This window comes from Pleurodeles waltl, chromosome 6, assembly GCF_031143425.1.
Source record: "Pleurodeles waltl isolate 20211129_DDA chromosome 6, aPleWal1.hap1.20221129, whole genome shotgun sequence".
NCBI lineage: Eukaryota > Metazoa > Chordata > Amphibia > Caudata > Salamandridae > Pleurodeles > Pleurodeles waltl.
The window spans coordinates 466,966,409-466,992,546 of NC_090445.1; the positions used below are offsets into that span (position 1 = coordinate 466,966,409).

The window sequence follows — 26,138 nt, forward strand, 5'->3', positions numbered from 1 at the left end:
TCATGCAGTCTTATGTCTCCCGCCCATGCAGTGGGCTAGTGACGCTCCTGTATGTCAGCCTCCCTAGAGGTGGTATCAATCGATCGAACCATCGATATATCGGTGTGCTATTAAAATCGCCCCCCCCCCCCAACACGGCCTGCGCTGCGGGATTCACCAGAAATGCTGGTGTCAGTGTATGTAGAAATTCAGTCAACGCGCTGTTGGGGACGTAGATCCCTATTATTGTGAGTTGTCTGCCATCTAATTGTCCCTCTATTACCACATATCTGCCCCCCCTGATCTATCCTGTCGGTGTGTTGAACGTACGGAACCCCCTGTGCTATCCACACCAATACCCCTCCTGCATAGGCAGAAAATTATGTGCCTACAATTTGTCCTCCCCAGCGCCCCCTCAGTGCACCCAAATCAGCCTCCAATAGGTGTGTCTCCTGTAGGATAGCAATGTGTATTCTTTGACATTTGAGGTGAGTATAAATTCGGTGTCTCTTGCCCTGCGCTGCCATACCTCGCACGTTCCATGTGATTGTTGTAGTCATGCATAACACAGAATGCACCCTGAATCGCATCCTGTTGTAAAATATTTGTGTGTGTGTTATGTTCCGGATTTCAGCTCCACCACAAATTGGACTGCTCCATTTCTGAGATTTACTGTAAACTAACAGCTGTAATAGTATACTTTGCAATTTAGGTAGACCTAGTAAACATAAATCATTCCCACCCTCTACCCACCCAGTCAAACCCCCAAAAACTGTGGCATAGTTGCACTTTTCTAACTGCCATCCTTGACAGCAAAAAACACAGCACACTTATAACAGTGGAAAACTGTATCCATATGGATAACTTCTGGGGAGTCATGGTAATATTTGGAGGTGGCCCTTGTAAGGGGCCCCCCCAACATTGAAGCAGAAAGTAAGCGTACCAGTGCTCCCAGGGTGCCTAGCTGCTCAATCCCTCAGGGCTCAATGTTGTATGTTACAAGTGTACGGGAAGAGTGGGCTAACCAGCTGATACTTATATTTAAAGGCAGTGACATTCCTGTCTTACTCGGCCCCACTGTCTCAAGGTTCCACTGTAATGCCGTGGAGCACAAGAAAGAATGAGGCAGTTCCACTGTTCTTTCCTCTGGACAATCACAGTGCATCTGCAGATCTGGGTGTGAGCTTCAGACACCTCAGCGCCTCCAAAATCGTTGAGTCAGAACTAGCAGAGTCCGAGTTCGTATGGTCACTTAGATTAGCCTGTAGCACACCGAAGGAGTTTTGCGTGTGCAAAATTGTTTCCTTCAACACTTTTGCTCTCTTGGCCGCAGCTTGTATTTCCTTGGGTTGCGCCTTTGAGAACTTCCTGGGTCTCCTCCATGCCAGCGATGTGAGCCATGCATCACCGTCTCCTGCCCCCTCCTGGGTTTGTGCCATGCCTTTGGCATGCATCCATGTCCAAGCGTCTTCAGGGGTGGTGAACACATGAGTTTGATCATCCGAGATCACTCTTAATCACCGGTCCCAGGATGCTTGTTTCCAGTCCAGAGAAGACCTGGCCTGGCAGTTCGGGCTGGACTGTTCCCATGGGGAGCAGGGTCAAGACTGATTTGCATATGGCTGGGTCCAAACTGGAATGGCATGGGCAGCAAAAAAACGATGGATTAAACCCAGATCTGTGACTGGGGGTGAGTGTTTGCATTGTCAGCACTCCGTCCATCATCCTTTTGTGTTGCTAATGAACTCGGGTAATAGCAACTGTATCCAGAAACTCACTCCGAGTTCTGAAATGCCGAGAGGTGCGGAGAAGCAAAGTTCCAAAAAGCAGGTGCAGCCAAAAGCTGCAGGGGGAAACCCCAATGGAACGGACTCACCACTACGAGTTCGACCACTCGTTGCCCATAGAGCTTGCCTTCCTGCTCCGCCTCAGGGAAAGAGTGCTGGGAAAAGACCGAACTTGCTCTCTCCAGGAAAACTCCAGAATAGTGAGCGTCTTTGCTTGGGTGTGGCAGGTATATATAAACCGGCCACACCCCAAGATGGCCGCCGCCATAGCATGCTGGGATTTGTGGTTCTGTTCATACAGCAGAGCCCCTGCAGGTAGGAAGGTGGTAGTTGCAGCGCAACCACCATCGACCGGTGCTTGCAGAGAGAGGAGTTCTCCCACAGGGGTATGGGAAAAGCCGCGGTGTGCCGCAGGAAGGAACAACCAATGAGGACATAGTCTGGGTACTACAAATGTGCAGCAGTGGGTTGAACACTGGAGAGGACAGGGTTGAGACCGCGCATCCCCGTAAACCTAACACGTCTGATGTCGTTGGTACTGCCCTAGAAAAGCTGGCGGATTAGCGGGTTGTGATGGGATGCGCGGTACATTCGGTGTTAAAGTGGCTGTATGTGTTGGCGGTTTCCGCCATGGTCATGATCCCATTTTTTTTACCGCCGGCCTGTTGGCAGTATTACCACTTATGGTACTGAAAATTCTGGACCCGTGTTATAAACATCGTTGATTCACAACGATTTTGGTATCAGCAGACCGAGAATGATTAGAATAGTATGCACAAGCATTGTATTCATATTCGGGTAACAAAATCACCCGAATATCAGAGTTTCCGTCTTGAACCCTCGTGTTCCATTTAAACGACAGCCATTTTGTGATTGCCCTCACATAGGCCAATGTCTAATGCTGAAAACGAGTCTGAAGGACACGTACACCTTTGCTGACTCCTCTGTGACCTGGGCAAGCTGACTCCACTGCCTGAAGCCAAACCTGTTCGGCCAGTTTCTTTCCCAGTGGCCGAATGAGATTAGTATCAAGGCACAACACATCATAAACCTTTCATCACACACAAACCATGCCTAATCTTACACACACCTGTCCCTGTTTCTTTCTTTATGACTTGCTTTACAAGGAGGAGGTGCCCGTTTATATTGGGGGTCCGTCGATATCTGATGAAAGTACTAAGCCTTGCCGGGTAATTGATTGAGGGCTGGACAAACTGGAATATGGGCTTGTCATCATAAACCTGCTATTTCTTTGTAGTGAAAATATGTGAATGGTCAACTGTAAAATAAGGAATGTTTGCCTAAAGCATAATATTTTGTGTAAAAGAGAAGGTTAGCTTTGCAAGAGGAGCAGTCTCCTGAGAATATACACCGTGTTGTACTTCTAGGATACCTGTTACTGGCTGCAGCCAATAAACAAGATCCTTGACTTCACCAAGAAGACTCTGTGTTTCTGTAGTCTGAAACAGGAAGGACTCGAAGTCTTAGGGTGTATTCCCTGGCACCACTGGGTTCTGAAAAACCCAGTACTTCAGTTGGCGCCCAACGTGGGGCGATTTCAGCGATACCAGTCCAAGCCAGAGGTTCGTGAGGAGCTTCGTGTGAAAATTCTGGAGGGAGGCCGCCACTTCATCGACCCCTGTATGTCGACGTGGTCCGAAAGTCTTTGCTGCGAGGTTCCCCGCTTTCCGACGGCTACGAAGGACTGCTGCCCTGACTATCCCCCTGTTTTGGACCCTTGATGATTTGGTAGAGCGAAACGATAAACGAGTCTTCTGGTGACGTCATCGATACCTCAGTTAAGTATAAGTGGAGCGTCTCCCAGTCCTTAGTTTGGTTCTTAGTTTGGTATTACCTTGGGATCTTTGATTTGGAACTTGCAAGTACCAAAGCCGAGGGATTCGTGTATTCACGAGGCTATCGTATTCGATAATCCTTTGAAGTTTGAAGCTAGACTGGAGAGCGAAGATGCCTGGTCTTAGCAGACATGGAAATTTGTTTTGTCTTGGTTATAATAGGGATTCCCGATTGGAGGACTCGTGTCCGGTTCCTCCGATTGGAACTCCAACCTATGAACTATATGTGAAACATGGCATAGGCCCCCTCACATATAATCAAGTATGGATCCGATACACCAGGAAAGATGGAGTTTTGAAATGGCCCCAATATGGTAGTTTTGACACAGAGATTCTGAATAATCTGGAGGTTAAACTTTTTAAGAAGAAAGCCCGGCCGGCGATGTTTGACTCTTTCCGCCTATGGCGTAAGGAAGCCAAACAGAAGGAAATTAAATTAGCCAAGAGAAATAAGAGGGAAGAGGGTATCTCGATAATGCAAGCTGCCATGCAGTTTAAAGATGATGAAGAAGAACAGATGAATGAGCAGTTGCACAGGCAACGTAAAATGGTGACCGATAAATGTTATCCAGTTCTTCCGCTTCTTCAGCAAGATGCAGCAAAAGAACTTGAGAAAGATCCTTTAATGTCACACTTGTTGAGTTCGCCACCCCCTTATGCGCAGAATGCTACAGCACCTCCGCAACCTTTAGCTGTGCAACCTCCGGTTATTGTGCGTCAGGTTCTTCCACAGCCGCCAGCTCCTTTTCAGTTGGCTCCTACTACTATGGCGCAGCCCCTTCAAGGGCCGCCGACTTCGCTACCTGCTCCATCTGTACCTCCTGCGACTTTATGTACTACATCGACTGCCTCTTCTGGTGTTCTTCCTGATACTGCCTCTGCGTCTGCTTCTGCGTCTGCCTTGCCTCCCTCTGTTTTTCCTCCTGTTCTTTCATCAACTTCTCCTTCTGTCCGACAGAGAATGACAGATACTGTTGCCAGCCTTATATTTCCTCTCTTTGGGTCGTCTGGTGTGACCCCAGATTCGGAGCGTAAGCAGTCGCGTAGTCAACTGCCTAATTCTCAAAAGAGAGCAATGTTTGACCGTATCGCACGTAAATGGGTTGTTTACCCTTTAAGATACGATGTAGAGTCTGTTATGGATGTCTTCCACCAATGGGAAGCACCGAAACAAAGATACGTTTTTGAGAAAATGTGTGCTTTCCTTTGTGAGGAATTGGAAGATAATGATTTGGAAACAAATCCGCCTGACTTGTGCCGTGTACGGTTTGAGTTTGCAAAGGGCACGATTGTGGGTTCGGATGTTGAGACAGCAGTTGCGACGTTTTTGTCCTTTAGGAATAAGGATCCTTCTCAGTCATTGTTCCAACATGACTCCTCTGTTAAAAAAAATGGTGCGACCGTACCCAATGAGAGAAGTCCCTCCGGTATGGAAGGACGCCGTTGCGGCTGGTGTTGCTAATCAAATTGATGCTGTCCCAGCTAATTTTTAGCGTGTTTGGGTACATGTTCCGTGGAAGCGAGCTGAAGTTTTAGCCCTTAAGCAGACTTTGTGATAATTCCTTATAATACCCTGCAGGGTTTTTACGGGGATCAGGCAGACTGCAGACTCATGCATTATGAATTTAGCCGACATAGACATGTTATTTGGGAATGTTGTTCCACAGCCTTTGTGGGGATTGATTCGCCATACAGATCATGCACAAGAGTTAGGTGACTCATGGGCTAATATTAGTGCTGCAAATGATAGACAAGTTGGTGGTGCCAAGCCTGAGCCTTTGGTAGCAGAACTGCCTGCTAGGATCATTACTTACATGAAGACTTTAATGCCTGCGATACGTGTGAATTGGGATAAATTGTCTGCGTGTAAGCAGAAGAAAGATGACAGTGTCTGATTTCTTCACCAGGTTTGAGGAAACATTTATCGACCACAGTGGTCTAGATATGAGTACAGAAGGTGGTCAACGGTTGTTTGTTGACAAGTTTGTGCACAATTTGCTTGCCGAGCTGTGTAAGAAATTGAAGGATTCAGAGAGTTCTTGGGCCATTTCCTCTTCAGCACAAATATTGGCTACTGCACAGTACTATGAAAATAGGGATAAAGATGAGAAGGATAGAGCAGACAAGAAAACTAAAGAATTAAAGACGAAGGTTCTTTTACAACAGGCGTATCCGCCACGTGGTGGTCAGAGTAACTATCAGCAACCTCAACAGTTCCAGAGAAACTCACAAAGGTTCGAGTTTTCTCAACCACGTGTTCCTGTAGGTCCCAATCATTGTTCATATTGTAAAGAAGAGAGTAATTTCAAGTATAGTTGTCCTATTTTGTTACAGAGTACGAATGGTGCTTCTGGCGCAAGAGGTCGAGGTGTTCAACAAGCTCCTAGAGGTAGAGGACGTGGAAGTTTCCCCCAGAACACGCGTTCCTTTCCGTCTCAAAACTCAATTAATAGTTTTGACCAGCAATATAACGCGTCTGGTAGGACGGCTCAGTACTATGCTGACGACTACTATGCAGAAGATGAGAATCTGGAAGGTAATAATTGCTAGGACAGCCATAGACGAAGAGAGGGAGTTTTTTTAGTTCCAGTGGATCAGAATGGACCTTATGTTAAGGTGATTACCTCAGGTGTGTCCGAGCCTTTTCTGTTGGATACTGTGCTACAAAGAGTTCTATTATGCACTCAAAACTCCCTGGCGCACCTTTGTCTGGCGAGATGAATGTTTCAGTAGGTTTTTCTGGCGCCCCGGTTAGAAACCCGATTTCTAGTCCTATGTCCCTTTCTGTTGGACCTTGTGAATTGGAAGCACCCCTTATTCTGACAACAGGTTGTGGTGAAAACTTGTTAGGATTTGATTTGTTGAAAAGATTGTTTGCGACATTACATTGTTCTCCTTCGGGAGTACAACTTACACTGGGTAGGAAAATGGTCTCTCCAATGTATTTGTCAAAGGATAAACTTCCGACCAAATTGTCGTTTCTTCCTGATACCATTTGGGCTACTGGTCCTAATGACGTGGGTCTGTTGGAAATACCGCCTTATGTTGTGACATTGAAAACCAATGTTAAATTACCACGCATTCAACAATACAAGATCTCTAGTGAAGGTGAAAAGTTGTTGCTAGCGATCATTTATGATTTAATTGAAAAAGATGTAATTGAAGAGACAAGAGGCAACGTTTGTAATAGTCCTGTTCTGCCTGTTTTGAAACGTACTGACCCCTCTAAGCCACCTGTTTACAGGCTCGTGATTGATCTTAGAGAGGTAAATAAAATAGTTGTGCCACAGTTTCCAGTTGTTCCTGATATCACTGCCATATTGACTATGATTCCAGCTTCCGCCACCTGGTTCTCGGTGATTGACTTAAAGAATGCTTTTTTTTAGCATCCCGATTGCAAAGGAGAGCAGGGATATTTTTGGCTTCAGTTTAGGAGGCCGAAGTTTCCGCTTCAAACGCACTCCACAAGGCTACTGTGAAAGTCCATCAATATATAGTCAGGCTTTAAAAACACAGCTTGATGCAATTGTTTTACCTGACGGCGCTACCCTTATTCAGTACATTGATGATTTGCTAGTCGCTACAGATACTGAAGAGATTTGTAAAGAAGCCACCTTGTTGTTGTTGCGTCATTTGTCTGATTTACATCACAAAGTGTCCCTTTCAAAACTGCAATATTGTCGACAAGAAGTGACCTACTTAGGTCATCTCTTATCGAAGGAGGGAAGGAAACTGACCTCAAAGAATTCAGGCAATTGCAAAATTGAGTGTGCCAAAGACACAGAGAGAAGTACGTGCTTTCTTGGGCATTACATCATACTGCAGACAATGGATACCGAATTTTTCTTTGCTGGCCAAACCTTTGGTAGCATTGACCTATAAAGATACACCGAACCCCGTTCCGTGGTCTGAAGATTGTCAGAAAAGTTTTTCCGAATTGCGTAATGCATTATGTTCGGCTCCTGTGTTGGGTACCCCTGACTACAATAAGCCCTTTGCACTGTATGTCCATGAGAAAGAGGGTTGTGCATTGTCAGTGCTGACACAGTCTTTTGGAGACAAGCAGCGCCCATGCGCATATTTTTCGTCAACTTTGGATCCGGTAGCTAAAGCATTGCCGAGTTGCTTGAGAGCCACAGCGGCAGCAGCTGTTTCTATTCGACAGTCTGCTGGGTTAGTGATGAATAATATGTTGATTGTGATGGTTCCACATGCAGTAGACACGTTGTTAAACAGGACCAAGACACAGCATTTAACTAGTGCTCGATTGTCAGGTTACGAGTTGACACGGTTAGCGAGTCATGTGCACATAAAGAGGTGCAATACGTTGAATCCAGCCACGTTATTGCCAATTTCAGTAGAAACAGATGATGTTGAACAACATGATTGTTTTCTTAGGACAGAAGAAGAAACAAAAGGGAGAGTAGATCAGCAGAGCTGATTGCACTTACGAGAGCGTGTGTGTTATCGAAAGGAATGAAAGTGACCATATATACCGACAGCCAGTATGCGTTTGGTGTGGCCCATAGTTTTGGACGATTGTGGAAAGAACGTGGGTTCCTGACTTCGCATGGAACTAAAATTCAGCATGGTCAGTTGGTGAATGAGCTTCTTGAGGGACTGACCTTGCCATTACAAGTTGCGATTGTGAAATGCAGTGCACACAAGAAGGTTACTGATGATGTCGGTCGTGGCAATGCATTTGCTGACGAATTCGCAAAAGATGTGATGAATCGAATGTATGTTGCAGGCCCCGCAAGATGGGTTGGTGACGTTGGAATATGTGAAGATACGATAGAGGGTGTGAAGTCTATTCAAGCTGAAGCTTCAGAGAAAGAGTTGAGTGTGTGGAAAGAAAGTACGGGTAAATTGGATGAATGGTTGTTGGGTTGACTTGTCAGAACATCAGCGATGGTTGTTACCCGATGCGTATGTGCTTGCAGTGGTGACAATGGCTCATGGAATGGCCTATATCAGTGTGAAAGGGATTTGTAAGTTTTTGGCTCGAGTATGGCAAAATGCTGGAATTCCTTAATGTGCAGAGAATGTGGTCAAGAATTGCATGGTGTGTCTGAAATACAATCCTGGTAGGGGAACCCCAACTCCAGCTGGTCATTTTGCACCTCCAACGTATCCGTTCGAGGTTTTGCAGCTAGATTTCATCCACATGGAAAGGTGCAACAATCTGAAATACGTACTCGTTGTTGTTTGTGCTTTTTCAAGATGGGTAGAAGCATATCCCTTAAAAGACAACACTGCCTTATCCACAGCTAAAGTCCTTGCCAAAGAATTCTTCCCTAGGTTTGGAATGCCGAGAATGGTCTGGAGTGATAATGGGAGTGAATTTGTGGGTCGAGTGATGAAAAAAGTATGTGAAGGGCTAGGTATCCAGCAAAAATTCCAAGCTGCAAATCACCCCCTATCAGCTGGACTAGTAGAGTGCTATAATGGCACGCTAAAACTGAAGTTGGCAAAGATACAAGCGAGCTCTGGTCTTAAATGGCCTGACGCTCTGCCTCTAGCACTCCTATCAACAAGAATGACTGTGCATTCGCGAGTGGGACTTAGTCCCTATGAAATTGTGTTTGGCCACCCGGCCAACATATGGGGAGTGCCAAGACCAACAAAATTCAGTGAGATCGAACACCCTGTACTGCTTGATTATTTGTATGAATTGACGGCTAAATTGCGTGTTCTACACCAACAGGTTCACAATACTCTGCCTCAGGTCTCTGAAGCTCCAGGACATCTTATCGATCCTGGATCATGGGTACTGGTCAAGAACTTCCAGCGGACAAAGAATGACCAGCCCTGTTGGACCGGCCCCTACCTCGTCCTTCTCTCAACAAGATCAGCTGTTCGAGTGGAAGGGAAAAAGAACTGGATCCACGGCGTACACTGCAAGAAGGTCCCTTTTCCTCTACCGTACGACCGGTGGGTCCAGGAGGGGATTGCTGACTCTGAGACTGAGACTGTGCCTCGTTTTTTGCCATTTAGCGATGCACGTGTAAAAGGAACAATTTCTGAACAAGAAAGTGACAACAATTTGCAAGAAGCTGTGCCACCGTCAATTCGATTGAACACTACAGAGCCTGAACTCTTGTTCCAGAACCAGACAGTACCTGGAAAAAGCCATTATAATTTGAGACCAAGAACTAAGGACAAATAATTTTTTTCCTGTTCCTTTGCTATTTTTTGAAAGTGCGGCTCTCTCATCTGAGAAACTTTCTTAGTTTTGTTTTTTTTTCTTTTCGAACCGCCATCCGGGTTAAGCTGTAGGGTCGTGGTTGCCCAAGTCTTTGGAGTGCAGCTGAAGACGTTAGGTCGACAGTTCTGGTCGGTCTAAGGGAGTTGCCCTGGACTGACAGAAGCATTCCCTAGCATAGAACACACTACCACCACGAGCAGCAATTAGAGAGGATGGAGTTTTTCAAGAATGAGAGACCTGCCAGACAGATGGACTTTAAAGCCAGAATGGGTATAATAATGACAAAGAAATGATTTTTGATATTATGTATTTTCATGTTGCTTAGTGTAATGACGTTTTTAATAGGATATGTTTTATTCTCTTTTCAAGTGACATTTGCACCCATTACACAGCCCATACCTCCTTCTACTGTTTCCTCGCATTCTTTTCACCCCAAGCTGACTCCACTGCCTGAAGCCAAACCTGTTCGGCCAGTTTCTTTCCCAGTGGCCGAATGAGATTAGTATCAAGGCACAACACATCATAAACTTTTCATCACACACAAACCATGCCTAATCTTACACACACCTGTCCCTGTTTCTTTCTTTATGACTTGCTTTACAAGGAGGAGGTGCCCGTTTATATTGGGGGTCCGTCGATATCTGATGAAAGTACTAAGCCTTGCTGGGTAATTGATTGAGGGCTGGACAAACTGGAATATGGGCTTGTCATCATAAACCTGCTATTTCTTTGTAGTGAAAATATGTGAATGGTCAACTGTAAAATAAGGAATGTTTGCCTAAAGCATTATATTTTGTATAAAAGAGAAGGTTAGCTTTGCAAGAGGAGCAGTCTCTTGAGAATATACACTGTGTTGTACTTCTAGGATACCTGTTACTGGCTGCAGCCAATAAACAAGATCTTTGACTTCACCAAGAAGACTCTGTGTTTCTGTAGTCTGAAACAGGAAGGACTCGAAGTCTTAGGGTGTATTCCCTGGCACCGCTGGGTTCTGAAAAACCCAGTACTTCACGCTGCTTTAACACCAACCGCCACGGTTGTAATGAGGGCCAGAGTGTATCACTTGTGCCGACAATCCTATCTCACTGCAGCCTTGATGAAAGCACAGTGTGAAAGAATGTTGTGCTAAGAAATGTTATGCTTTCCTAGATGAAGGGACAACTAGATAAAGAAAATAAAACTTCACCCCGAATGTGGCCGATTCTAAAATGAAGCAGAATAAAATGTTACTAGGCTAAAGGGAACAAGCACAGGCCTAGTTGCTAAAATAGCATGTCCAAAGACACTACTAAAACAGCGCCACAACAGAGATGCTATCACCCCCTCCCTCAGGAATGTGCACTGTCCTGCTAGCAAGCTTCAAAGGGCTTACCACCCTTGAAACCCAACTCCCAGGCCGGCTGCTAGCAGCAGATGGCTGCCCCCATTGCAAACCCCCACTTTTGGGGGGAGCAACTGCCGGGAACCAGAAAAAGTACTGGAGTGGTCGGTCCTGACATGTACCACCTCTAAGGTGTTGCAAGCAAGGTGACCCCTGCATTTCTTTTTCCACCATCTTGCATGGAAGGAAAATAGCCAATCAGAGGTAGGGAAGTGACCTCTGCCTGCAGGAAGAGGTCACTTAGTGGGTGTAGCCACCCTAAGGTAGATGGCCCATTGGTCACTTCCAGGTTCCCCCCTAAAACACCCACTAAATACAGTACTTAGTGGGTATTCCCAGACCAAGAAATCCAATTACATAGACAAAAGAAGACCAGCAACAAAGAAGACCCAAGGCTCAGGAAGTGAAGTCCTGCTGCATTAAGAAAAGGCACCAAACCCTCTCTGCTGCACCCAGGACTCAACAATCGCTGCTGAGGGGTTGCTTGGACATCAGACAGACTCTTAAAAAACAGAGGACCTCCACTCTTTAAACATTGTCAAAGATATCCTTCCAGAGTGAAGGTGTCACTCTGCAACACCAAGGAACCAAAGCCCAGCGAAGGCCACTTCACTGACTGGCTGTTGACAAAAAAACCGGACACCGCACCCAGAGCTATCTTCATTATTCAGACCGTGAGGACAAGACCTACCAGTGTGTAAAGTTAGGTGGCACTGCTGCCTCCAGTGGCCAGACTGTGCAATAGCCCCAGGTACTGGTCACCTCATGTTGAACACACAGAAGGACAGTTCATTGTGGACTGAAAAAGGACCAGAAAGAAGCCCCAGTCAAGGGAGTTAAGGTACCACCTGGACCTCCCACCAGAGTGCCCCTGCTGACCTGCAAGCTACCCTCAAAGAAACCTATCTTCTGCTTCAATGTGCACCTTTGCACACAGCTCCTGGCTCAACTATTCGCTCTGCATCTGGCCACTCTGTGCCCTGCACCGAAGATCCAGCTGTGCCTTAATGGTCCAAGGGGACCCACCAGATTTTACCTTTAAGTCCACCTGTGCAGTCTTTTTGCAGGGGGGCCCCTGCAGTGGCCTGGCACCAACTCCACTGACTTTCTGCAGCTGCTCCCTCTGGAATGGGGAGTCGCCTCAATTTCTCCAGCTGGACCAGGGTACCCAACAACAACCTTAGCCTACCTGCAAAAGGAAACATTGGTAAACACATTGCCTGATTTACTGTGAATTTTCAAAGTATTCCTCCATTGATTCCTATGGTTCGTAATTACGCACAAAATGACTAACGTTATTAAAAATTAAAAAAATAGAAGTGAAAAATTACTCACCCAATTTTGAAGATCTTGGTCTTAAAAATGTTATGAAAATCTGAAGTATTTTTGCCAATTGGTCTAGTTATTCATTGAGTGTGTACCCCGATTTATTGATACTGTGAGTACAGCAACATGTGTTGGCTACAACAGATGGAAGGTGAAAACCCCAAACTGCTTAGGTGGTCCATTTCCCTACAGGGAATAGACTTTCAAGTAGAACTCAGGTACTCAGGGCATGGGATACCAAGGGTACGCCCCGGAGGGCAGCAGCACTGATTATGCCACCCTCTAGGGCCATGCAGTCAGGTGCACCAAGCACTGCCATTGCAGGCAGATTGTCCTGATGCCATCCCAAAAGACAAACTCGAGCTGGCACACTGCCTGTGTGCCTTGTCCACTACCCACTGCATGCAGTATAGGTAAGACAGCCCTCTGGCAGGCCTTTCCAGCCCTAACGCAGTGTGCACTACACAGTATGTGAGGGCATAACTGCATGAGCAATGTGCCCCTACTGTGTCCATGCCAAACCTAGGACATAGTGAGTGAACAGAGCAGCCATTTTAAGTGCATGTGATGGACCCTGGCCAGTACAAGTTTCATGTTCTGGATGCCAAGCACCCCTCGTCAGTCTTAGGGTGCTACATTGACACTCCAGCCCTTTCCCAACCCTTTGGCAGAGCTTGCTGTGCCATTTCAAGGATGCATCATCCAAGAGTCACTGGTCACATCTGCTTTTGTGGTCTAAGCTTTGCTCCTCGCTGATATCACTGTGGGGCCTTTCCCATCAAAACTTCAATGAGGACCCCCTCCTGTGTTTAGTGGGCCTGGGTTGTCCTGAGCCCTGGTACAGTGTGACAGATACTTTACAGTTGCAGATTTTGATCCCCACCCCTTGCTCCCCAGTAGCTTAGGGAAGCACTGTTAATTACTCATCTTGTGTGAGAAGGCCTTTGATTCTGCTGCTGGAGAGTAGAGTGATTAACTTGGCCCAACAGGGTGCAAAAAGCATGGACTCTGATTCTGAGCCAAGCCAGCGAAATATGTCAATTTTGAATGATCCATAAGATGTACATGTACTATCCACAAACTGTAAATATGAACTTTGTGCATTTTTTCTACCCCATTTTCCTACTTCATGGGACTTTGTAAGCTTTATACGGAAATAAAACTGCACTCTAACGCAGATTCCCCCCTATCTATATTAGTGTTGCTGCAGTCAAAACAGTAAATCACACTTTACCTAGAAGTGCCCAGTAATATTATGAAGCCTATTGAAGTTCACCATGTAACCATGCAGAGTCCTCTCTGCGCCAGGCTACCTGTGTGCAGATACCAGACTGTGCATGACCGTAGTCTCACACATGTAGCCCACACTGGTTTGCACACTTGTAACAAGCTAAGTCCCCCTTACTCTAGCTGTGTCGCAGCAGCCATATCTTAAAAGGCAGTTACTGGTAGTGAACATTCGCAGGTCATTTACTGTGTGCTTACCGTGGGTGAGACGCATGTAGCGAGACTCACTCACAGTAAAAAGTAAAAAAATGGGTGATCAAAAAAACTAAAATAATCTGGGCGTATTAAAAGAGCAGAAGCCATTTTGCAACACAGAAGCCTTGGGTACAGCAGCTAATTTATTTTTTGGCTCGCCACATCTATGAACTAAGGTATGCCAACAGCATTTACCTAAAAGAGACAGACTCTCATTATTGACAGGGCATTGACTGACAGACACACACGTTCTCAGCCATTTCAGAAATTACCTATCTTGACAAGTTGTCATTGAGATTTGTTATGTGTAATTATTGCTTTTGAACTTGCAGATCTAACAGAAGTAATAATGGTTAGGGCAGTGTATCATTACGTTGCCCCAGAAAACGCCTTTGGTATGATTTTTGGTTTGCATCTATCTGCATTCATATCGCACACACACCCGGGTGTACATTGACCTACACGGTTACAGGTTTCAACCACACAACAAACTGATAATCTGGCTTCTGTCCAATTTTAGGTTTTTCCACATCACGAAAAAAGCATGTACAACACTATAGAGTAGTGTCCCAGCACATAAATAATAAAATTGGTGATATTTGTGTAGCTACTGCATATCCATTAAGCCAGATACCATAATACCCCTGCATCCGGTACAGTTTGTCACCTTAGTCTGTTCCAGTATGACACCCAGACACAGAGAAGCAACCACTGCAATCTATGTGGTAACCACAAAAGCAGGACACTCTATAGGTGAAGGCTGGCTGAGATATATCTACATGCCGTACTCAGAACTCGCATCTGTTTTGTAATCGCAATGAAATTCTGGGGTGTAACGACCCCACTCAGTTCCACGTCCGAAGCATGAGAATGACTGATGATTTTTTTCATACCTTTTTAGATCCTGACTGGGACATAAGTAACCCCGGTCCATTACGAATAGCCAGACTACTTGTACACATGTTAGTGCAGGATACCATGTTGGACATTCGTACTAAGAGAGCAAAAAGAAGCAAGTGGCATGATCAGCATTCTTACTCACAGCTAAATGGTCCCACTGACATATTGCCACGGACCCCCGAAGGCAGTTTGATAATGTATATACAGAATATGTGTAACAGCGGCCCATCACAGGCACGCAGAATAAAACTATTCTACCTTGCAGCACACCAAGGTGATAATGCGTGTGATTTACTTTCAGTGAATGACTGGAAAAATTTGGCCCGTACTTTTTTGTCAAATCATATGATTGTCATTAGTCATGTACACTATAAAACAGTTCATAGAGCCTATAAAATTGAAACGAAAATAACTGACTTGTGAAGTTTGATAAATGTACATGTCACTTTTTTCAATGTAGAACCCGCTGATACTTCTTTTTGCTTTACTTAACATGGATGAATATTGTTTAACACCCCCAAAGTCAGACTTTGCATGACTTGAAATGCAGTGGGGCATTGAGTATCCACACTAGGGGCCAGATGTAGCAAATAACCAAATAGCGAGTCGCAAAGACCCACCTCATTAATATTAATGAGGTGGGTCGCAAATTGCGGCCCCATAGCGACTATGGGCACTCGCAAACATGGAGGCCTGCTGTAGTCAGCAGACCTCCATGTTCGTGACTGCTTATAAATAAAGCATTTTTTTTTTTTTTTTTTTTTTTTTTAAGTGTAGCCCGTTTTCCTTAACCCCTTCGCTGCCAGGCCTTTTCCCCCTCCTGTGCCAGGCCTTTTTTTGCCTATTTGGGGCAGTTTGCGCTTAGGCCCTCATAACTTTTTGTCCACATAAGCTAACCAAGCCAAATTTGCGTCCTTTTTTTCCAACATCCTAGGGATTCTAGAGGTACCCAGACTTTGTGGGTTCCCCTGAAGGAGGCCAAGAAATTGGCCAAAATATAGGGAAAATTATGTTTTTTTAAAAAAAAATTGAAAAAGTGGCTGCAGAAGAAGGCTTGTGGTCTTTCCCCTGAAAATGGCATCAACAAAGGGTTTGCGGTGCAAACTCAGCAGCTTCCCAGCTTTCAGGAACAGGCAGACTTGAATCAGAAAACCCAATTTTTCAACACAATTTTGGCATTTTACTGGGACATACCCCATTTTTGCAATTTTTTGTGCTTTCATCCTCCTTCCAGTCAGTGACGGAAATGGGCATGAAACCAATGCTGGAACCTAAACATTTCTGAAAAGTAGACAAAATTCTGAATTCAGCAAGGGGTCATTTGTGTAGATCCTACAAGGGTTTCCCACAGAAAATAACAACTGAAAAAGAAAAATATTGAAATTGAGGTGAAAAAAACATAAATGTTTCTCTATGTTTTACTCTGTAACTTTTCCCTGCAATGTCAGATTAACGAAAGCAATATACCGTTACGTCTGCTGGACTCCTCTGGTTGTGGGGATATATAGGGCTTGTAGCTTCATCAAGAACCCAAGGAACCCAGAGCCAATAAATGAGCTGCACCCTGCAGTGCGTTTTCATTCTATACCGGGTATACAGCAATTAATTTGCTGAAATATAAAGAGTAAAAAATTGCTATCAAGAAAACCTTTGTATTTCCAAAAAGGGCACAAGATAAGGTGTTGAGGAGCAGTGGTTATTTGCACATCTCTGAATTCCGGGGTGACCATACTAGCATGTGAATTACAGGGCATTTCTCAAATAGATGTCTTTTGTACACACTCTCCTATATTTGGAAGAATAAAATGTAGAGAAAGACAAGGGGCAATAACACTTGTTTTGCTAATCTGTGTTCCCCCAAGTCTCCCGATAAAAATGATACCTCACTTGTGTGGGTAGGCCTAGTGCCCGTGACAGGAAACGCCCCAAAGCGCAACGTGGACACATCCAATTTTTTGAAAGAAAACAGAGGTGTTTTTTGCGAAGTGCCTACCTGTAGATTTTGGCCTCTAGCTCAGCCGGCACCTAGGGAAACCTACCAAACCTGTGCATTTCTGAAAACTAGAGACCTAGGGGAATCCAAAGAGGGGTGACTTGCGGGGCTCAGACCAGGCTCTGTTACCCAGAATCCTTTGCAAACCTCAATTTGGCTAACAAAACACATGTTCCTCACATTTCTGTGGCAGAAAGTTCGGGAATCTGAGAGGAGCCAAGAATTTCCTTCCACCCAGCGTTCCCCCAAGTCTCCCGATAAAAATGATACCTCACTTGTGTGGGTAGGCCTAGCGCCCGCGACAGGAAACGCCCCAAAGCGCAACGTGGACACATCCAAATTTTTGAAAGAAAACAGTGCCTACCTGTGGATTTTGGCCTGTAGCTCAGCCGGCGCCTAGGGAAACCTACCAACCCTGTGCATTTCTGAAAACTAGAGACCTAGGGGAATCCAAGATGGGGTGACTTGTGAGGCTCAGACCAGGTTCTGTTACCCAGAATCCTTTGCAAACCTCAAAATTTGGCTACAAAAACACATGTTCCTCACATTTCTGTGGCAGAAAGTTCTGGAATCTGAGAGGAGCCACAAATTTCCTTCCACCCAGCGTTCCCCTAAGTCTCTCGATAAAAATGGTACCTCACTTCTGTGGGTAGGCCTAGCGCCCACGAAAGCAAATGGCCCAAAACACAACGTGGACAAAACATATTTTTTCACAGAAAACAGAGGTGTTTTTTGCAAAGTGCCTACCTGTGGAGTTTGGCCTCTAGCTCTGCCGCCCCAGGAGGGGGGGGGGGCAGAAATGGGCTAAAATAAATTTGCCCCCCCAACCCCCCAGGAGAGACCCTTGACTACGGGGTCGCCCCCCCTGTGTGACATTGGGGCCAAAAAAGAAATCCCAGGTGCCTAGTGGTTTCTGCCCCCTTGGGGGCAGATTGACCTAAAATCAGCCAATCTGCCCTTGATGGAACATCTCTTGTAGTATCCATGGCTGCAGTTCTTAAAATATTTATTTGGAAGTCAAGTACACACTTGAGCATTGAGGGCTCTGGACCGGGCAGTATTGGCCTTATGAAACTGGACCTCTTCCTAAACACAAAATGGCCACTAAATGCTTGGGAGTAACTGACAACCTACTATCTAAGATTAATTATTTTGCGTCTTAATGCACTTGTACCTTTAGGAAGATTTGGAAATTACATGCATACTTTTCAATCAACACCTAAAAACTATACCAGCAGTAACTGGATCCTGTCTGATCTATGCCATTCACATCTTTCACGGCTTAACCAAGGGAGATTTGGCCAAGTTCCAGATGATTCAACGTTCTGTAGCCACCCCTATACTTAAGAAATTGCAATTGCTATATATACAACAAGAATGCAGTTTTAAATCTGCTGTTTGGTATTTAAGGCGATGCATAGGTTCGTGCCTAGCTTTGTTTTTAAAAGATGTTTAAAATTTTCTACTCCATGAACTCTTCCACTTCTTGATCATCTCAAGATTTAAGGTGCTCAGGAAAACGGTCCTCTATTCTAGCCTTGTTGGTAGAGTGGAATTCTCTTCGTCCCAGCCATAGTCTAAGTATGACCTAGCATCCTTCAGAAAGGACGTGAAAACATGGCTGTTTAAACAAGCCTTAATATCGTCTGTGATGGATTTATAGCTGACCTGCCCAGTCCTCCAGACCAGTGCGTTTAGCTTGAGTGTTCTTTACCGTTTCTCAGATGAAACCTCAGCGCCAGACCCCTGGGTATACCAGCACTTTACAGACTGCATTAACATTGCACAATATGCCTTTCTGTCTGCAAATAGTCAGATGGGCTCATCTGTGTAACTCATTAACACCAGCTCTAGGCAACAATTTAGCTTTGCTGCTCCTTGCAACATTAAAAACGTTCAAATGTACATATTCTGTCAAATTCTACTCCTATGAGTTTGCGAATCAGATGATCAAAGACCTAAGTGAGGGTCTCTTTTGCACAAAGAAAAACAAATTCCTGAAGTTGAACAACATGTCCCTTGTATCAAAGCCATTCTACTATCATGCTTTGTTCTGGTACATTTTTGCCTCACCATTTGGATGGCCCTCCTCAGTTGCAGCAAAATAGGAGATGGAAGATTGGCTTTTGAATGGGTGGAGATACACACAAGAGAAGCGCACCATGGCAAAGCACATGAGTGTTATTATTCGACATATTGACACAATGTGTTAAAATGATTTTACAAAATAATAGGGTGTTTAAATAGTCCAATGGATTGAGAGGACCTATGTTATTTGAGTAAGTAACTTGACCTTTTCTGATTATCAATGAATACCACAATCAGAGCTAGGTAAAACACAACCAGTTGGAGCGGAGTATGTTACATTGGTAAACCTGTGATTATCTTTTTATACAGTATAAACCCAACCTAATATTTATTTTTCTGTCTCTTTAGTTGTGGTATGTTTCAAACCACCAGATCTGCAAAATGGCACACACACTGATGTTGACAGGGAGGAGTTTATGTATCAAAGTGCAGTTGTGTACACCTGCAACCCTGGATTTTCACTAATTGGGAAATCAACAATATCTTGTACTGCGAATGGAACCTGGAGTGACCTTGCTCCTACATGTAAAAGTAAGCAAAGTTAAAACACTTGTTTTTTATGATTTTTCACAAATGCTTTTTTAAGGTAATTCAGCAGCACAAGACCTAATATTGTGTGAAGATCTATACCAGGTAGTGAGAGAGGCTGGAACAGATTTCATATTAGGAATCTAATTTCTGATCTCCATGGGCTTCCATGCGAAAATGTTAGGTACCATAGGAAATCTATCTTTCAAATGTACTGGTCCTGGCCCCTTGATATCCATCTAGTTTTTAAAAAAAAATTAAAAAAAACATCCAGAGATTTTTATTTTTGATTTTGGTTTTTGTATTGTTAGAGAAGTAATTTAGCTTGGGTAGACATTGCCAATCCAGGCTGATGATTTTTTTTTTTTTTTTTTTTTTTGTGGATGACATTTTTAAAGATGGAAGATGTTGTGCAGCGGATGATGTAACATTTCAGGAACCATGAGACCTATATACTTCATTTTGGTGTCAAAACATAGGTTTTGGTGGCCAAGTAGTTTTATAGAGACAGAAAATAAGTCCTCAGAGAAACCCTTTGGCCATTTTCCAAAATGGAGGCTCTATAATGACCTGTTTTAGCCATCATATAAGTATTTTAATATTGTTTTTGTTTCAGGTTTTCCATTGATTCAGATTTGTGAACATGAATGAAGCAGGTGGTGGTAGAGGATCTTTAACTCCTGACAGTGTTGCAAACTGCAAAATCTGAGGACTCCTTCAACAAAGAAAAATGTGTCACATGCCAAACTAATCCCAAATAATAGCTAACATCAACTGTGGCTGGACAGAAGAGAGTTTGAGATGCTGCAGAAATACTGCAAGATGAGGTTCATGAAAAATTAAAACTGATGGGTGAAGAAGATCAAAATGTTATCATTGTAACCACAAGTGCTATAAGTTGTATACAATAGAAAAAATCCTGGAAAAATATGTAAAAAGCAATAGCAGAAACCAGAGAATCACAACAAGAATCTGAGTCTTCTGAGAAAGCTGCAACAACCAAAACCAATGGCCATCCACTTAGAAGATTGATGGCTAATCCTTCATCCACCTCCAACAACGATCAGAAAGCAGAGGATCTTGAATGTGTTATCTGTGAATTAGCCAGAACAAGGGCCAAGGAAATTAATCAAACTACAAAGTATGCATCTGCAGTCAGAGCAAAACTCAAGAGGGGAGCGGCGGGATGACGGGGATGGGGAAAATAAATATAATTTTTTTTTTTAAGTACCCATTCCTGATGCCACTGCCTTGCTCCTCTTTTCTTCTCTTCTGGTGTCCAAGCATTCCCTGGGACACCAGCACAGGCTCCCCAGCAATCCTGTCACTGCTCTCATGCTAAACCTAGCCCGCCCTTCCCATGGCCCACACCCACCCCACACATGCTGCTGGCTGAGCTAGCAACTGTAAAAAAAAAAAAAAAAAAAAAAAATTATAATGAAATATTGTTTTATTTTACAGCTGCTGGCTTTTAGCTGGGGAGGGGTCACTCCTCCGCCATTGCGGAGGATCTGCCCCTGAGAATATGTGAGTCTCAAAGGGCAAACACGTTTTTATCTGCAACTAGTTTCTTCTGAGATGAAGTTTCCAGCCGAGTAGCTGATCTAAAGAGTGAGGTGACTGTATTTGCAGCAGATTTGTATGCCCGTCCAAACAGCATGTGTGCATACTTTCCAAAATATGAATGTACAAGGAACTCCCAGCAGCAATGTAACCTCCAGCCTTCAGTTAGGTTTGCACTCTTTGAAAAACCAAATGATGTTTTAAAGCCACTTGAGTAGTAGCTACGTGTTCAACCTCAATGAGATCAGAGAAACAATGGTCAACTTTGATGAAACTGTTTTGCTCCATAAAAATGAAATACAATTTTTTCTGGTGAGAATGTACGACAGAATTAGTTTTTCTTGGTCTAAAAAAAAGAATGAGCCACTTAAGGTGTTCTCAGTTGATCTGACTCCTGAAGATCTTCCTGCCAAAATAAGATTGCAGTATGCTATAATATCAGCAGGAACCATTTTAAGAAATGTCCTGAAATATTTAGATTTGGGACTTTATGGCAAATGTTGTGATGCCCCAAAGCTCTGCAAATCATGGGACTTAACAAGAATGTCTGATGTTGTCTTAACATTTTTACATCGTTGTTTTAATATCAGCAAAGCAAAACTGTTACAAACTAAAGTTCTTGAGTTCGGAACAGAAGCCAACAACATTGATGAAGGCTTTGAAGATATAAGTGAAGTGGAAGACAATCCCAAGAACCAACAGGTTTATGCTATGCAAATGTACTGTCTTTTCCAAATCATGTTCTATGAATTACATCATTGCAAAAAGAAAACTAACACTACACATGATGACTGCCCACACAATCTGTGACAAGTGCAAAAGTAGACCTAACCACTTCAATGAATCTGATTGGTGTATCTCCAAGTTATAATGATATAATACGGAGCAGGAACTTGTTAGCAGCTCATGCTGTAAAATCTTGTGAATCCAAAAGCACACCACTTCCAAGTCACTTTACTAAGAAAGGATTTATTATTGCTGCTCTTAATATTTTAGATTTTGACCACAGCTCTTCTTTGTCTGGAGCATCCATCACACATGATACTGCCATGGTGCTTTTTCAGGACTGTACCAATGAAGTAGCTGCTGGAAAACAAGTTGTTTCAGCTGTGGGCACAAACAAACAAAGCTGCAAACCTATAACCCAACTGCCTTGCCAACGTGTTCAAAATCACTGCAAGCCATTAACACGTCCCAGTCTACCAGAAAGTTTTGAAGTGGCTGGGGACCTGGATCTTTTTCTACCTGATGTGCAGTCAGTAAAGCTGATTTAACAGAATTTATCATATCGTTTATACGGTGCGGACTGAAGGATGAAGAAAGCCAGTGAATTTGTGGGCTGGAATTAATGCTCTGATCTTCCAGAATACTGTCCTCCTGAAGAAGGTTAGTTTTTTTTTTTTACAAGTAATCCCATCTCCAGTCACAAATTATGCAACAGTTTACACAGCTCCAAAAATGTCAAATATGCATGCTCAGCTTGATGACCAGCCTATCCTGCCACTTTTCTGTGATTAAGGTGTTTTCCGTATTGTAGATGCCATTTTTATGAGCAATCCAATAGAATTTGATGATCTTTATCCAATGATGGGCGCTTTCACCATGACAAAAGTTGTGCTGTAGTGTGCCGGAAGTTATATCAGTGGATGTGGCATAAACAATGACTTATTGAGGCTGAAGCGATTGGAAGCAAAACTGTCCTGACAGTATTGAGCAGAACTTATTATGTTTATTAGTTACAAGGTATGCTCATCATATCTGAGGCTGTAGAAACATTGCATTGGAATGCATTTTTGAACAAGAATGTCAAATTAGGTTCTGCATATCTTATCCCAGAAGTGAACAAGGCATGATGTCTTAAACTTCATTCAAGACATCATGAAAAGCCAGGCAATGTTCAATACACCAAAAAAAAAAAAAAGAAACTGAAAACCAAGTTTTTAGTTTGTCAAAGAATGTGAAGGAAAATCAGACTTTGCAAGTACTGGGAAATGTTCTATACATGATAGCTCTAGTAAAAAACTTGATACATGCTGATCGGGAAGGGGACTGGAAGCTGCACGGGAAGTCCTATTAGTGGGTTTCAAGAATTCGATTGCAAAACTTACCTGAGTTTTGACTTCTGGTAATTGGAAAGAGTGAAGAAGCTAGAGGTGGAAGAAATCATTCCTTTACAGAAAATGCATCCAAAGACAGTTTGTGGTGAAAGACAGAGGGAAGGTTCAATGCAGTGGCTCCAGATATGAAACTGTAACAGACAATCCAGAGATCACAGAAAAGCTCCAAGGGAATTGTTGGTCAGACACGTAAAAGTGAATATGTTGCTCAGTGGCAGCTAGTTCACCATGAAGTCCTTTCTATTTGCAATGTTTTCAGAGAGCTAACAAATTCAAAGGTAATGGACCACCATGAAACTGTTCCTCACCACGAACATGTGGGAAAGAGGGGAACATTTTAATAAACATTTTGACAGCCTCCTTCATTTCATGCAGCAACAAGGAAACCCTTTTAAATTGACTGAGCCGGTGTGACTTAACAACGTCCTGACCAAACAATATGTGGATAACAATATAAAGACATGTCTACTAAATGTCCTGAAAATTGGATTGAAACTATACACAGAACTGATGCAGGAGAGATTTGTGCTGAAAGAGAAAAGGCTGTTTGACATAATCACAAAATTTAAACTGCCACTCTTTAATTTCCATTGTAAGAGTTTTGTCCAACCAGCCATCACAAAACAGGTCACAAAAAACAACTTTAACAGGCACATAGATGGATGTAGCTAAAGAAGGGGTGAATTTATCAAGGACATTCTGTTGCATGATCTTCTTTCAACAAACTTGTTATTTGATAGAGTTGCTGCAACCAAACAAGTGAAGCACAAACTCGTACAGAAGCTTAAAAAAATAAATCACCTGAAGAATTTCAATTAAAAAAGTGTTCTTATTGGAAACTGCTGTTGCTGTGAATTATATATCACAATTGGGAATGGTAAAGATTTCATCCATGCAAAACTTCGGAAAGGTCACTCAGACTGTTATATAGATATCAAAATCAGTGTGCACCTTGAAAGAACTGCACACTGTCTTTTGACAGTTATCTTGAACTATCTGTCAAAGAATGTAAGTTAGTCAGGAAAATGTTAACAAGTGAAACAACTGACCTTCCCTGCATCAAACCTTTGACATGTATTTCTGTGCAACGTGATAGATTCTGGTCATCAGCATCAATCAAGATGAACTTGGAGATGTTAACTCACCAAAAACATTGCTGATGCTTCAGTGAACACTGAATTTCCCATAATTGCAATTAGAATGATTGTCAATAAGGAGTTGGTGCCTGCAGAGAAATGTTCAAAATGTACAGGCTGTGTTATTCAAGAACTTAACAGCAAATAGGAGGAAGCTGACCTTTGTGTTGTGCTACGAGTTGAGTGGGCTATTTAAAATGGTTCCAATTAAGTTATTGTACTGTCAAATCACACAGATGTTATTATTGTGCTACTTAGATGTGTTACAATGTTCCTAAATCAAGGATTGTCAGTTTTGGATACATTATGAAACAGGCAAGAAAAAACACTTAATCCTGTTTCATTTTCTGTACAAGAAATGTGACCCAGAGATGTCCAGTGTTCTTACCAATGCAAATATTTTTACTGGTGAGGACAAAATTGGAAAAAGCTTGGAGCTTTAACTACTAAACTTGTAAAGTTTCTTAAAGGATTTGCCAAGACAGAAGAAGACTGGGACTTTAAAGAAAAATACCTTATACATGTGTGGAAAAGGAATTCTGACTGCAGCACACTTGACGATCTTCGGTACAGTGAGCTCAAGAGATCAGACCTGCTAAGTGACATTCCACCAATGTCATATTCTGTGTGTGGACACATTAAGAGTGTTTTACTTGATCGGAAGATGCGTAAATGTTTTGGATCATGAATATGTAGAGAAAGATCCGTGTGAATTCAGTTGGAAAGATATTGATGGGCTACTAAAACTTACAACATTTCTAAAGCCCCTACCCACAGAACTTATATCTACTTGCAAAACCTGTGCTACAATAAGATGTCCCTGTCGATATGCCTTTCTCAAATGTTCAACATTCTGCAAATGTGTACCACAAGCAATTGCCAAAACAAAGTGAACTATGAACAGGAGTGATAATTCATATTCAGTTCATAAACATTGTTTAGTGTATACATAAAAGGATTGAAAACCATTATGATTTGTTTTCTTTCTATAAGTCTCTTCTTCCTCTATTATAGCCATTTTGGAAAATGGCAGAAGAGTTGCTCTGAGGAGTTATTTTCTCTCTCTATAAGACTACATGCCCCCCAAAACCAATGGTTCGACACCAAAATGAAGTATATAGATCTCATGCTTCCTCAAATATTACATCATCACTGTAACACACCCGCCATTTTAATAAAAATGTTATCAAGAAAAAATGTGGCCAGATCAGCAATGTCTGCCCAAGCTAAATTAGTTATCTAGTGATCTAAAAACACAAATAAAAAATAAAAATCGTGGGACAACAATTATTTTTACAGTGGCATATCAGGGGCCCGGGATAATAGGAAGTGAGGTGAGAGCCCTAAGGTCGATTAGCTGGTGCGCCAGTGCAGCCATGGCTATAGCTTAGATATGCACTTGTAACATTTTGAAACAATGTGTTGAATAGTGCACTTTAGATTAGAATTTGTACCTGCAGTATTTTGCTGCACAGTAGTAGTCCTCACCGGCCAACATGCCTAGTCATGGCTGTTGAGCTTTCAAAAACAGGAGTGAGTGTACCAGCAGCCATGAACAGTTGTTATAAAGAGGCACCCAAAAACACTGTCCAATACTCTGTGCCTAGTAGTTCTGTTCCTTACTAGTGAGGTTTGTTCGAATCAGGATATAATTTGAATTACCACCAAGAGAAACAGATAACCTATAAAAATGACAATTCATCCTTTCATCCCACTGCGTTCCGTACACCACGTTCTAGTCATATGAAGAATCAGAACAAATGTTAAAGTTCTAAGCAATGTTAAAGTTCTAAG

At 43.2% G+C, this 26,138-nt stretch overlaps 1 protein-coding gene across 8 annotated transcripts in view; it reads left to right on the forward strand.

Annotated features, from left to right (window-relative positions):
• The window catches only part of LOC138299904 (membrane cofactor protein-like), a 439,137-nt gene that overhangs the window by 128,460 nt on the left and 284,539 nt on the right, over nt 1-26,138 (forward strand). For all 8 annotated transcript variants that reach the window (XM_069238611.1, XM_069238612.1, XM_069238618.1 and 5 more), the window contains exon 5: nt 19,349-19,531. In XM_069238611.1, coding sequence (XP_069094712.1) covers nt 19,349-19,531 — 183 coding nt within the window. The remainder of the gene's footprint in view (nt 1-19,348; nt 19,532-26,138) is intronic.